This window comes from Hippoglossus hippoglossus, chromosome 22, assembly GCF_009819705.1.
Source record: "Hippoglossus hippoglossus isolate fHipHip1 chromosome 22, fHipHip1.pri, whole genome shotgun sequence".
In the NCBI taxonomy this organism is placed as follows: Eukaryota; Metazoa; Chordata; class Actinopteri; order Pleuronectiformes; family Pleuronectidae; genus Hippoglossus; species Hippoglossus hippoglossus.
Window position 1 is genome coordinate 688,893 of NC_047172.1, and position 14,141 is coordinate 703,033.

Here is a 14,141-nt window from a genome sequence, read left to right on the forward strand (position 1 = left end):
TGAACTTTGACCCCTGCAGGTTTCTGCTGCTGTCAGGTAAGTGAACCTGCTCATGCTGTAAATCCAATGTTCAAAGTTCACACACACAACGCTACATGTGACGTGTGGGGTTAGGGTTAAACCTAACATCAGACTCTAACATCAGACTCTAACATCAGACTCTAACTTCAGACTCTAACTTCAGACTCTAACATCAGACTCTTTCTTCAGTCGGATCAGAGAGAGAATAATATTTCTTCCAACACGTCTTTGGAGGTCCCACTTTGGAAATTTTAGAGCTGAAAAAGACAAAAGAGAAGGTACTGTGAGAAAACGTGTGTGTGTGTGTGTGTTCATTGATTCCACCTTCTTCTTCTTCTTCTTCTTCTTCTTCTTCTTCTTCTTCTTCTTCTTCTTCTTCTTCTTCTTCAGAACTTGGTCAGACCGTCGTTAGGATGTATTATCTGTGGTGTCTTAGTCCTGTGTGATTGTGCATATTGTTTACATAATGTATGCAAATGAAGGTACTGACAGGAGTTTCACTGCATTACATGTATCTGAGTAGTTTTAGTTACAAATTACAATGTTTAAAGTGTGTAACAAAAACAAGAGAATTAGATTTTAACAGCTGGTGTCATGTTCATTTATCTGGAGGCTGTGATTGTTAGTTTTGGGGTTTAAATTCGACAACTCATAAATGAATTTGCTCATTCTTGCTTTTGTCTGAAAATTCTTCTTGTTTCATTGTGAAAAATCTAAATTGAACTTTTTCTAATTCCCCAAAAAGCTACCACAAAATTGAAAATGTCTCTTTTGTGCATCAGGACATGAAACATGTGTCCAACAGGTCAAACGTGTGTGTTTTTATTCCACACATCAACGGACCTGAAGCCATCGATCAGTGTTGATCAGGTCATTGTTTCTGTCGAGGAGACACACATAGAGCCAGCTGGGATCACGTGGGCCGTCTGTCCTTTGTGGCCGTCGTGTGTTTGTCTGCAGAATGAAGCAGGTTCTGTCTCTTGAATCCTGTTGGAGTGTCCTCTCTGTTTGCAGGATGGAGGGCGAGGAGGACGGGGCGGGGCGGGTCCGGGAGCTGCAGGAGCAGAGGATGTCGGTCCAGAAGAAAACCTTCACCAAGTGGATGAACAGCGTTTTCTCTAAGAACGGGGTGAGACAGGAAACGTCTGGGAACTGATCCTTTTGTTTCCAGAGCTGTAGAAGAAGAATGTCCCAGTCTTTACAACTCATTATCCATTTAGCTGCAGATTATTTATACTATATTGATATTTTTACATAGATATAATAAGCTATCTATCTATCCATCTATGGATGGATGATGGATGGATGATGGATGATGGATGATGGATGGATGAGGGCTCTGTGTGGCTCAGCTCTGTCCCTCAGGGTTGGACAGTCTGTCCAGTTCAGTCTCATTGTTACTGGGACTGTGACTCAGCTCTGCTCGGTTTCCTGCTTCAGCTGCAGCAGCTCACGAGACAAACTTTACACCAAACACTGAAACTCTACTGAAGCATAATCTTTAAGTTAATTATAAACCTTTATTATTTACATGCAGGAGTTTAACTGGTGCTGACGGGTTTTTATTGGTACTTTTACTGAAGGCTCAGAATGTGAGTTGTTGTGTCTCCAGCTCTGACTCATGTCCTGAGGCTCAGTCTGAACAGACTCCACTCGGTCCTTGTAGCTCCAGCACGATTGCATGTGTTGTTATTGTCTGATAACTGGATGCCAGCTGTTGGCTGAACACTGAGGCCGGCTGCTGATCCTCATTCCCAGAATTCCTCAGGGTTCCTGCAGGAGGGCAGAGTGAAGAATGCAGATGTTGTGTTCTCATGCAGCTGAGGACCCAGAGCTGATCTGAGCCCAGGGGCCTCGTGGAACACTGAGATCACAGGATGTTCATGATGAGGAGTTCAACACACACCAACACACACCAACACACACACAACACACACCAACACACACAAACATTATTCAGACTAAATTTGACTGTTTTCAGACACAAAACAATAAATGTGTAACTCTAAAGCTTCCTAATTCCTAATAAAATCGAATTCTGTATAAACAGCAGCCTGACGTGTGTCCACAGGAGGAGCCGGTTGTTATAAATCAGTTATTACAATTAGGATAAATCAGTCGGACTTTAAATAGAATGTTCTTTTTTACATAATACTAATAAAAATACTTTCATAAGTTGTTTATATTGATTTTAATAATGCACCAATTAACGAGTTAAGGTGTTTAAATAAATAGTGTGTAAATTATTAAACCACTGAAAGGAAACTGAATGATCATTATTTAATTAAACTAAATTATTATTATTATAAAACAATCTGACGCTTCCACTATCACCTGCGACATGTTTTCTACATAATCTATATAAACTAACCCAAACGTTTGTTTGGATGAGAAACTTTGTTAAATCAAAAAGTTTCACAAATGTGAGCGAACAACTTTAGCTTCACTACCTGAGTGAGTGTTAGCTCAGTGTGTGTTAGCTCAGTGAGTGTTAGCTTAGCGTGTGTTAGCTCAGTGTGTGTTAGCTTAGTGTGTGTTAGCTTGTGGTTTGTTAGCTTAGTGAGTGTTAGCTCAGTGTGTGTTAGCTCAGTGAGTGTTAGCTTAGCGTGTGTTAGCTCAGTGTGTGTTAGCTCAGTGTGTGTTAGCTTAGCGTGTGTTAGCTCAGTGTGTGTTAGCTCAGTGTGTGTTAGCTTAGTGAGTGTTAGCTTCTTGTTTGTTATCTTAGCGTGTGTTAGCTTGTGGTTTGTTAGCTTAGTTAGTGTTAGCTTAGCGTGTGTTAGCTTGTTGTTTGTTAGCTCAGTGTTTGTTAGCTTATGTTAACCTGGCTTCAGTTTTAATTCGTTAGATTTTTAAGTTGAACAGATTGTGTTTACACAAACAGCATCTTGTAAACAACAACAACTCTGTTCAGGTCAGAGAACATGAGACACATGAGAACTGAAGCATTTCAATCATTTGTGAAATGATTAAAATGTAAAAGTGCCAAAAAGACTTTCAGATGACTTCATACGGTTTGTGAGGACACTGACAGATTCAGAAAGTTAGTGAATGATAAACTACATGTTTAAAGTGAGGTCAGGAGGGTTTACAGCTTCTATTTACTTTTATGAGTATGATCCTAAAACATAATATCATTTTAATGACCACATGTGACAGTTCACTTAACAGACGTCCATAACAATTCAAACTGGAATCATCAAATGAAGGACGGTCAGTTCCAACGTTCAGCCATCTGTAGGTTTTCATTTTCACACTAATGAAACTGCAACCAGAGAATAGGTTATTTTTGATGTTGTGTAATCCAGAAGAAAAATCTGCAGACTAATCAAGTACAAGGGGAAGAAACAGAAACAGAAACAGTCCGACATCAAGCCTGATGGAGGAGCTTTGGATTCAGGACTCTTGAGTTAGAAACTGGATTCAGGAGGACTTTGTGCTGATGGAAGTGTGAGTGTTAGAGACGTCAGACGTTTGTTCTGAGGTGGTTTGATTAATAACCTGTAAATTCCTCTGGAACAAACACTTCACAGTCTAAGTTAGGAGCGTCCACATTAAGATGCTGGGAGGACGGGGCCCCTGACCTGGAGATAAGCAGGATGTCCTGAGCCCGACTGGACGGAGACGTGATGTAACACACTTCAGGGGGAAGCTGCACCCAACACTCGCATGTTGTTAAAATGAAAGTTAACCTTTTGGCTCCGAACCTCCTGCCTGTCACACAACTGTACACGTGCTGAATCACACATTAGAGAACGTGATGCTTCTATCGATCAGTTCTATTAATATCAGATCCGTTACTCAGGTAGAAGCACCAGGACATTAATGCAGTAGCTCCTGTATTTAACTTCTTTGTGCTTGATCTGCTGTGAATCTTTAAAACAGATGTTATATGTGTGCGTTGATGTGTCGATCTCTACTTTGTGAACCAAACATTTATCTTCATAGATGTACGGCTCAATACTATATTTATTATAATACATCGCCATGCTGTTTGTTTTCGTGCATATTCATTGGACCATAACTACCGGACAGAGAAGTCATAACCTGTCCTGACCTCCTGCAGGAGCGCGTGGAGCTGACGGACGTCTACACGGAGCTGAAGGCCGGCGTCGCTCTGATCCGACTGCTGGAGCTGATCTCCAGAGAGACGCTGCCTGCGCCCAGCCGACGCAGCCTGAGGGTCCACTGCCTGGAGAACAACGGCATCGCCATCAACTTCCTCAAGACCAAGGTAACTGACCGTGGAGTCAGGGCAACTGACCGGTCCGTGGAGTCAGAGTAACTGACCCGTCCGTGGAGTCAGGGTAACTGACCTGTCCGTGAAATCAGGGTAACTGACCTGTACATGAAATCAGGGCAACTGACCGGTCCGTGGAATCAGGGTAACTGACCCGTCCGTGGAGTCAGGGTAACTGACCGTGGAGTCAGGGCAACTGACCGGTCCGTGGAGTCAGGGTAACTGACCTGTACATGAAATCAGGGCAACTGACCGGTCCGTGGAATCAGGGTAACTGACCCGTCCGTGGAGTCAGGGTAACTGACCGTGGAGTCAGGGCAACTGACCGGTCCGTGGAGTCAGGGTAACTGACCGGTCCGTGGAATCAGGGTAACTGACCCGTCCGTGGAGTCAGGGTAACTGACCGTGGAATCAGGGTAACTGACCCGTCCGTGGAGTCAGGGTAACTGACCGGTCCGTGGAATCAGGGTAACTGACCGGTCCGTGGAGTCAGGGTAACTGACCCGTCCGTGGAGTCAGGGTAACTGACCGGTCCGTGGAGTCAGGGTAACTGACCGGTCCGTGGAGTCAGGGTAACTGACCCGTCCATGAAATCAGGGTAACTGACCTGTACATGAAATCAGAGTAACTGACCTGTACATGAAATCAGGGTAACAGACCTGTCCATGAAATCAGGGTAACTGACCTGTACATGAAATCAGAGTAACTGACCTGTACATGAAATCAGAGTAACTGACCTGTACATGAAATCAGGGTAACTGACCTGTACATGAAATCAGAGTAACTGACCTGTACATGAAATCAGAGTAACTGACCCGTCCATGAAATCAGGGTAACAGACCTGTCCATGAAATCAGGGTAACTGACCCGTCCATGAAATCAGGGTAACTGACCCGTCCATGAAATCAATGTGTGTCTGCTCCAATCCTGAAACAGCAGTAGTTTTGCAGTGGCATGGGAACCTGTCCTCTGTTTCTACTTCTTCTTCATTTCCCTCTACTATCACTATCACTAAACGATTTCCTCTGTCAGATTCGGGTGGATCTGATTGGTCCAGAGAATGTGGTGGACGGGGACCGGACGCTGATCCTGGGTCTGCTGTGGATCATCATCCTCAGGTTCCAGATCGGACCCATTAACCTGGACGAGGTAGAGTCTTCGTTTTATTCCACAACTTGAACAAATTGAAACCTGTAACTTAACAGCGTCTCCTCCTTCCTTCCTCTCCTCTCTCCTTTGTTTCATGGCCTCTCCTCTCCTCTTTCTGTCTCATCTCGTTTTCTGTTCTCCACCTCCACCCGTCCTCTCTCCCTCTTCTGAATCTCTGTTTCCATCCTCTCTCTTCCTTCTTCTCTGTTTCCATCCTCTCTCTCCCTTCTTCTCTGTTTCCATCCTCTCTTCCTTCTTCTCTGTTTCCATCCTCTCTCTTCCTTCTTCTCTGTTTCCATCCTCTCTCTTCCTTCTTCTCTGTTTCCATCCTCTCTCTCCCTTCTTCTCTGTTTCCATCCTCTCTTCCTTCTTCTCTGTTTCCATCCTCTCTCTCCCTTCTTCTCTGTTTCCATCCTCTCTTCCTTCTTCTCTGTTTCCATCCTCTCTCCCTCTTCTGAATCTCTGTTTCCATCCTCTCTCTTCCTAACCTCTTTTCCCTCTTATTCTTTTTCTCCCTTGTGTCTTCTCATTTGATCTTTTCTGTACATTTCCTTTTCTTACGTCCTTGCCTCCTTTCCTTCTTTCTTTCTCCTTTGTCTTCTTCTCTCCCCCCCCCCCCCCCCAGGCGGGCGGCGGCAGTGTCGCTCACCGCTCGGCGAAGGAGGCTCTGCTGATCTGGTGCCAGAGGAAAACTTCGGGCTACGGTGGAGTCAACGTGCAGGACTTCTCGTCCAGCTGGAGGGACGGACTGGCCTTCAACGCCCTCATCCATGCCCACCGGTAAAACCCACGTGCACACACACACACACACACACACACACACACACACACACACACACACACACACACACACACACACACACACTCACACTCTTCCCCCCCAATCTCTCTCTTTCCTCGCCCCAGGCCGGACCTTTTCGACTATCACCGTCTCCATGGCGACGACCCCTGCCCTAACCTGGAGCACGCCTTCTCTCTGGCGGAGCGGGAGTTTGGGATCATGCAGCTGCTGGAGGTGGAGGACATGGTGGTCCCTCATCCTGACGAGAAGTCCATCATGACCTACGTGTCCCTGTACTACCACTACTTCTCCAAGATGAAGCAGGGACAGACCATCCAGAAGAGACTTGCGAAGGTCTGAAGCAACACCACATGGGGGCGCCACTGATCCACTATCCTATCACACATTATGACCTAAGACCAATATTTTGATTAAGTTGATGTATTGATCTTATCATGAATAAGACAGTATTTCGGTTATGGTGTTACATGAGTTTCTGATAGAATATTCTGCTCATATTTTACACTTCAGGTCACGTGTGGTCCTGTAGTGGAAACTCAGGACTTTATAATGTGATTAAAACATGTCAACATAATCAGACTCAAATCAGAATACTCCACATTCTGAGAATGACCTTATTCAGGATAAGATCATCAGAACATGCTGTTTACATGATAATGTCTTATCCAGACTATTGTCTTAATCGGGTTAATAATAATAATTTAATATTGCTGTCCATGTAAAGTTAGTCAGATATTTTCTGCTGTGGGAACTCAGTCATATCTTAAAGATGCTCAATGGTTTTCTATAAATTCATTATTGTCTTTGTACAAACCTTGGACTGCTCTGCCCTCTGCAGGCTGCTATTGGTACTGTAGCAGCAGTCTGGGTTGAAATCTCCTCCACAGACAGTTTCTCCTCTAGAATAAGTGAAGATGAGTCTCCTCTCTGACCATTGGCTGGTTTGTAGCATCATGGCGTTCTCTAATCCATCAGATACCACTGCCGGCCTATCAGGCGGCGGGGATTACAGTCAGATAAGAATCAGGACTCGTGGGAGCTCAGCCTCGAGCTGCAGAGCTGCAGAGCTACAGAGCTGCAGAGCTGCAGAGCTGCAGCACACAGAACTCACACTACAACATCACGCTGGGTGAATGTAGTTAATAACAGAATCCAGAGAGGAAATAGCTGCTGTGCAAAGTTGTATATTCATGTGAGAGCAGGAGATGCTGAGGACAATCAGGAGGAACTAGAAAGACACCAGTAATACAAATGTCAATAATGAAGAGAATATATTTACATTACACAAGATATGTAGCTCACGTTTCTTACAGCAGAGTCTTATTTAAATTGATGATAGTTTAGTAATATTCAGGTGAGGTGACAGTGCAGCCTTGACCTCTCTATCCTGTGAGGTCAGGGGGCGGAGCTGCAGACACTAAGCTAATCAGATCACACACACTCGCACTGAGACGCAGCAGAAACAGAGACCCGGGCAGAGGAGAAGAGACGGGTCGGGTCTGGACTGTGGAAGTCCGAGCTCGGAGTCGGGTTCAGCTCCTGTTGCCCCTGACAACACGAGGAAACAGACCAACCTTAGATTGATCTCTGGATTCAGAGGCCACTTGGTTTCTATTTGTTTGTCTCTGTGGGTTTGGTCAGCGAGCAGTTTGTCTTTTCATAGGGTTAGGTGTGGAGCAGGTTTCTGATCGTACTGAGGTATTTCAATCATATTTACATTTGGAGCTTCCAGTTTTATAATCAGAGGTTTTCAGCTGTCGTGGAACTGGACTGTTCAAAGTGTCTTTCTATCTGAGCAGCATGGTGCTGGTTCACTAATGCTCTGTTGTGTGTTTGAGTCTCAATATGCTCATATTTTATATAACTTGAACCATGAGGGAGGACTTCTGTCCACGTGGCCTCACCGCTCGTAGTTTGGTGAATTATAAGCTCTGCTGCATTAAAAGCACGTTTGATAGTAGATGTACCTGCACAGGAAATGTAGATTGAGATTTTAATGTTTTTAAAAAGTTGAGGGTAGTTTACTTCTCTCTCTGACCTCCTAATGTTCAGCTGTGATGGTTGGAATATTTGCTGTTGATGTTTATGTACCAGGTATTCCGAGGTCCAGTGATTTACCTGGTGTCACGTAATGATGGTTTATATCGATAGATGCAGTTTGCACCAGGTGTCTGCTGAAACCCCCAACATGGAAAGGACAGGAAATGGCCTGTGGGGTCTTTCCCAGTACATCAGGTGGTTTTCAGCCATGGTGTAGGAATGTTTGTGGGTTTTAATAAAGTAATTCAGGCTCAAACTGGAGACATCAGGTGATCCAGGTGCAGTCTACACATCTGGAAGGGTCTTTAGCATCTGGACTGAAGCAGGACATGTGTGCAGGAACATTCCAGATGAGCTAGAGGTTCTAAGAGCTTTAATTGGAGGGAGCAGGTGTAGCAGGTGTGTTTTAGGGGCAGGCTATACTCTGCACAGGTATGTGGCAGAGTGATGATTCACAGTGAGGTTGTACCGAGAGCTGTGTCCATGTCCACCTGGGTCACGTGTTTGTGACACCGAGTGCAGCAGGAGCCGAACAGTGTCGAGGTAACATGTCAGTGGGAGGAAGTCTCAGTGGTCAGTGGGTGAAGAGGGAGTACAGGAGGGAGTCATCCACCCGATCCCACCACAAGGTTTGTTCTGCGTCTCTTCAGCATCATGTCCCGTTGCTCTGTTTCAGTTTCAATACAGGAACCACGGAGTCCAGAGAAAAACACTAAACACATAGAAGGGCATTTGGAGAGTGCATCACTACTCTGCTTCTGAATGTCTCTGGATATATTCTTCTCATAAAACCGTTGGTACATGATACAGCGACATGTTGGTAGTTATGAAGCTTCTCAGCTGTTTGTTATGGTTCCGTGAATGAATAGTCATGAAATTCAGATCATTATCCAGATCTGCACCACAGATCTTTCATCAACATGTGAAATCATTATTTCCAGAGAAATTCAGATTCATGTTGAAATAACCCTAACCCTAACCCTAACCCAACACTGTGTAATCCTTTTAACAAATACAACAAAGGTCTGATGACAAAACACTGCTCAGAAAACTTATGTTTTATCCACAAGACTCAGATTTTGTACTTTTGCTCTGTTTTATTTGTATTAATCAGTTTACAGAGAGATGCCTTCAACATGTATGAAACCCAACAGGGACAAGGTTTGTTGGGTGAGAGGAGGAATCGGACATCGCAGGTTGGTGGGCTGACTTGGCCCAAATCTTAACATGTCGCACAACGCTCACAGGGAATCACACCGAGAACCATGGCAGCGTTAGGTTCTTTGTGTTCAGAGGTGCATCAGGTCCGTTTTGAAGAACAACTCTGACGACTTGCTCCTATGTGTCTGCTCAGATTGTCGGGATGTTGACGGAGCTGGATGACATGAAGGTGCGGTACGAGAGAATGGTCTCACATCTGCTGCACTGGATCAAAACCAAGGTAACAGAACCAGCACCAGTGGAAGGAAGTGCAGCCGCTGTGTGGATGAACTCATGGTTTCTTGTCTAACCGCAGGTGGTTCAGCTGAATGACAGACGATTCCCAAACTCTCTGAAGGAGATGCAGGCGCTGGTGGCGGCTTTCAAGACCTACAGGACAGTGGAGAAACCTCCTAAGTACCAGGTGAGACTCCATCATGTTCCCGTTCTCTCAGGGAAAAACTAACTAAATATGCTTTTCTCTGGTCATTGTCATGTGAGTCTTGACTTATTGGTGCTTCTGGATGTGTCCTTGTCTCTGAAGGAACGTGGGGCAATGGAGGCTCATCTCTTCAGTCTGAAGACGCAGCTGGCCGCCAACAACCAGCGGTCCTATAATCCTCCAGAGGGTAAACCAGTTACTGTCTGAGCGGCGTATCTGTTGTTAGCCACAGCAGTGTCTGTAAATAAAGATGGTGGCTGGCTGCAGTACAGGTCATTAACCTTCCTCCTCCATGTTAGCAGATGGGACATGGACCAAACTCAACAATCTAAGCACTTGTTAAATAAATGTTTGTCCAAGAGGGTTTCTGGTTATTCAGGTTGTTCTCATCACACTGAGTGTTCATGTTTCTGAGAAGTTTGGTCATAATTAGTTATTAGTCTGAGATTTGTCCTTTCAAAATAACACATTTTCTTACTTAACATTGTGTTTCTGTGTGTGTAGGTAAAACACTGCGTGACATAGAGAAGAGTTGGGTTTTGTTGGAGAGAGCTGAACACGAGCGAGAAGGTGCCCTGCAGGGGGCGCTGCTCCGTCTGGAGAACCTGGAGCAGCTCGCCCAGAAGTTTGGGAGGAAGGTAGATGCTACTAAAAGAAAAGATCGAATACAATGCACATTGATCCTTTCAGAGGCAAATTGTAATGTTTGTCGTGGCAGATAAGATAGTGGGATCGACAATTTAAAAAATGCTGATGATGAATTCCAGAATTCAGTCAGTGCTGTGTTTGTATTGGTCCTCAGGCTGCTCTGAGAGAGGGGTACCTGGAGGACACGGTGCGGCTCATCCGGAGGCAGGACGTCCGAGCTCTTTCCACCCTGGAGGAGGTGCAGGCAGCCGGCCGGCGTCTGGAGGCCCTCGCCACAGACGCTCTGGCCAGAGAGCCACGCTTCACCGCCCTGAGAGACATGGCCAAGACCATTGAGAGAGGAAACTACCACAGCAAGGAGCAGATCATCAGGCGGTGAGTCACCTGTGTCCTCCATCAGGTGCAGGGTTGACTGAGGACCTGAAGGTTCACTGGGGTGAGACTGGTGCCAGGTATCAGGAGTATGTGAGGATGAGGAGCTGGTTTAAGTGAAAGATGAGTGAGAACTGCAGAAAGAGAAATAAAATCAGGTGTCATCACTTGAACTCAAAGATTAGCTGATCAGAGTTCAGTGGTGAAAGTAAAGTCAGTATACAGGTGATATTCAGAACTTGGAAACCAGTAAATGTTGATTCATTGTAGATGATCTGACTTGAAACAGTGAAAGGTTGGAGGTTCAGGATAAGAGAAGAACAATGGTCCTAAGTGCTGCTGATACAGTCCTGTGTTGGTCTGCTGGTCTGTCAAACTGGTCGTTACCATATGTATATATCCTGTGCTCCTAAGGGAGGAGAGCATTCGTAACCGGTGGAAGGAGCTGTTGCAGCAGCTGCAGGAGCACAGGGGGCTTCTGGGTAATGTAGTTGAAACCCTCAGCTGCCTCCGAGACATCGAACTTGTCTCCCAGGAGTTGAAAGAACTCCAGGTGAATATGCTTTGGTTTTTAAGACTGCAGCTGGAATTTCAAATGTGTGTTGCTCCTTTGTACGATCTGTAAGTAATAAAAACACATGTTACAGCACAGGATCAGTATTTAGTTTCCTCTTCTTGCTCATCAGTCCCAGGCCAGTTCCTCTGACCTGGGGAAGCAGCTGACGGAGGTGGAGTCTCTCCTCCAGAAGCAGGATCTCCTAGAAGCTCAGATCTCGGCTCAGGGTGAAACCATCGCCGCCATCAGCAGCACAGCTCTGGTACAGTCCTGATGGTCTCACACCTGCTGCTGCAGCTGGAGGAAGAGGTGGACGAGCTCACCTCTCTCTCTCTCTTTCAGGGGAAAGTGAGCGACGGTCAGCAGATTCACAGCAGAGTGAGAGCTCTCGACACTCAGTACAAGTCTCTGGTGTCGCTCAGCAGCAACAGGTATTCTTCACTTTCACTTTTTATGAAAAGCTTATTCAGGAAGAACGTAGCTCCTGTGTGGAACCACCTACTTGTCTCCTCAGGAGGAAACAGCTGGAGGCTCAGTTGAGGTTGTTTGAGTTCTTCCATGACTGCGAGGAGCTGGAGGCGTGGCTGTGGGAGCGCTGGTTGAGACTTCAGACGGCCGGACTGGGACGAGACCTCAGCCACATCCAGCTGGCTCAACACAATCACAAGGTGAGACGCACAACTTCACATGATTCTCTGTGCCTTGTTTTAAATATTTAACATTTCCTCAAGAGAAAATGAGCAAAGCCTCAGAAAGTAATTTCAGATAAGTTATTCCTTCTTGGTATAAATGACTGATTAGTGGGAATAACCTATTTAAAATGGGAACCTCTGGTCAGTTCAACACATTTTATTATATTGTCTCAGGTGCTGGAGGCGGAGATCCAGGCCCAGGAGTCTCTGTACCAGGGAGTTCTGGGTCGAGGTCAGGACCAGCTGTCCAAGCAGAACCGGGTCAACCAGCGAGCCGTCCAGAAGTGGACCAGGACTCTGAAGAGGCAGTGGAGCCACCTGACCGACGAGGTGACGGGACGCCGCAACAGGCTGCAGGCTGCCGCTTCCATCAAACAGGTGAACCAGGTGTACGCTTTGTAACAGGTGAAAGAAGAGCAACAGAAAGAAGACTAACTCTATACTCAACTAACATAACATCATAATAATAGTTATAATAATAATAGTTTGCACAAAACCTTCCTAGTGTCAAGTCCCTAAAGCTTGGTTAGGTTGATTGGGACTTATCTCAGACCTCTGTAGTTTGACAGATTAACAAACGTTTCTTCTGCTCAGTACTTTGCAGATGTGGAAGAGGCCAACTCGTGGTTGGGAGACAGGAAACCGCTGCTGACCAGCGAAGACCGAGGGAAGGATGAGTCGAGCACGGCGGCGCTGCTACAGCGCCACCTGCGCCTGGAGAAGGAGATGGTGGCCTACGCCTCCGAGATGAAGAGGCTGTCAGAGCAGGCGAAGAGCGCTGCGCAGCTAACAGCTCTGACTGTGAGTGAAGGCTCAAATCATGAAGTCCATGATCCTACGTGTGGCTCTATACATCTGAGAGTATCAACAGTTTACACACAGACTGGTTTGGTTTTTAAATGTAATGAAAATCTTAAGTTCAGCCTCTTAGTTTGCTGACATGTAGAAGTGTGTGTGTGTGTGTGTGGGGGGGGGGGGGTTCAGTCAGACTGGATTCCACTTCTTTACAGTTCAGCTCACTCACCTTCAGATGACCTGAGTCGGACTCCCTGTAACACGTTTAAATACATTCATGGACAATAAAACGTTCACAGCAGAAATGAAGCAGAGAGAAAATCTGTCCAACCCAAAAGTCAGAGACGCCAGATGATGCAAAATGCAAAATGTCAGAGGAAATGATTCAGTTGCTTCAAACACCCGACAGGAGAGAGTCTGTGAAGAGACTAGATCAAGGTGTGTGTTTCCTGTGTTACTGTATTTCACGTTTCACCTCGACACCCTGTGCTCACACTCTGTGTAGGCGGAGCCTCAGCAGAGGAAAATGATGGAATACAGTGATTCATCTGAAGAGGAGGAGGAGCCAGGAACCGCCGCTTCATCACCAAGCCTGAAGGGAGGGAGGAGCCACCCCCTGCAGAGTGAGGAGAGCAAGGCCAAGGTCCGCTTCAGATACAGCAGAGGTACAGCAGAGCCATTCAATATTAATACTCTGATGATTTGATCTGGACAGGACACGTCTGTTATTACTGTTCCAAGGTGTGTGGGACCATGTGATCCACACTGGAGGTGTCTCTGTCCACATTGTCCTCGGACTCCACTGGTCAGAGACTCATTCAACATTTCAAGTAGAGCAGGATCTGACCTGTTGGAGAATCTTGTCTGTCACATATATTACCGGACGGTTGTCTTCCATCCAGGCCAGTTTCCATGGGATCGTAATGAGACTGTAATCGTTGTGAGCATTGAGCCGGATGGAGACAGAGTTCTTGCCAGAGACGGCAGAGGAAACCAGCAGCTCATCCCCAGAACCTACCTCAGCCTGCTGTCAGCCACAGTAGGATCAGATCAATCATCTAATCACTGCACTAACAACTATTAGTAATACATCTAATTATCACTCACTGTGAATTACATGCAGTGAAATAATAAACTGCACAAGTCCTTTATAAAGCCACAGAGAAATTACTACCAACCAAAATATT

General features: G+C 45.8%; 1 protein-coding gene across 1 annotated transcript in view; it reads left to right on the plus strand.

Annotated features, from left to right (window-relative positions):
- sptbn5 (spectrin, beta, non-erythrocytic 5) overlaps nucleotides 1-14,141 on the plus strand; it is a 41,784-nt gene continuing 27,643 nt past the window's right edge. Inside the window, exons 1-20 of the mRNA XM_034576111.1 lie at nucleotides 1-36; nucleotides 172-299; nucleotides 1,036-1,150; nucleotides 4,085-4,252; nucleotides 5,291-5,407; nucleotides 6,033-6,187; nucleotides 6,314-6,542; nucleotides 9,604-9,690; nucleotides 9,766-9,873; nucleotides 9,994-10,078; nucleotides 10,396-10,529; nucleotides 10,694-10,914; nucleotides 11,326-11,464; nucleotides 11,598-11,729; nucleotides 11,810-11,898; nucleotides 11,982-12,135; nucleotides 12,334-12,537; nucleotides 12,754-12,960; nucleotides 13,460-13,619; nucleotides 13,857-13,993. Coding sequence (XP_034432002.1) covers nucleotides 1,037-1,150; nucleotides 4,085-4,252; nucleotides 5,291-5,407; nucleotides 6,033-6,187; nucleotides 6,314-6,542; nucleotides 9,604-9,690; nucleotides 9,766-9,873; nucleotides 9,994-10,078; nucleotides 10,396-10,529; nucleotides 10,694-10,914; nucleotides 11,326-11,464; nucleotides 11,598-11,729; nucleotides 11,810-11,898; nucleotides 11,982-12,135; nucleotides 12,334-12,537; nucleotides 12,754-12,960; nucleotides 13,460-13,619; nucleotides 13,857-13,993 — 2,640 coding nt within the window. The 5' untranslated portion in view covers nucleotides 1-36; nucleotides 172-299; nucleotide 1,036. The remainder of the gene's footprint in view (nucleotides 37-171; nucleotides 300-1,035; nucleotides 1,151-4,084; nucleotides 4,253-5,290; nucleotides 5,408-6,032; nucleotides 6,188-6,313; nucleotides 6,543-9,603; nucleotides 9,691-9,765; nucleotides 9,874-9,993; nucleotides 10,079-10,395; nucleotides 10,530-10,693; nucleotides 10,915-11,325; nucleotides 11,465-11,597; nucleotides 11,730-11,809; nucleotides 11,899-11,981; nucleotides 12,136-12,333; nucleotides 12,538-12,753; nucleotides 12,961-13,459; nucleotides 13,620-13,856; nucleotides 13,994-14,141) is intronic.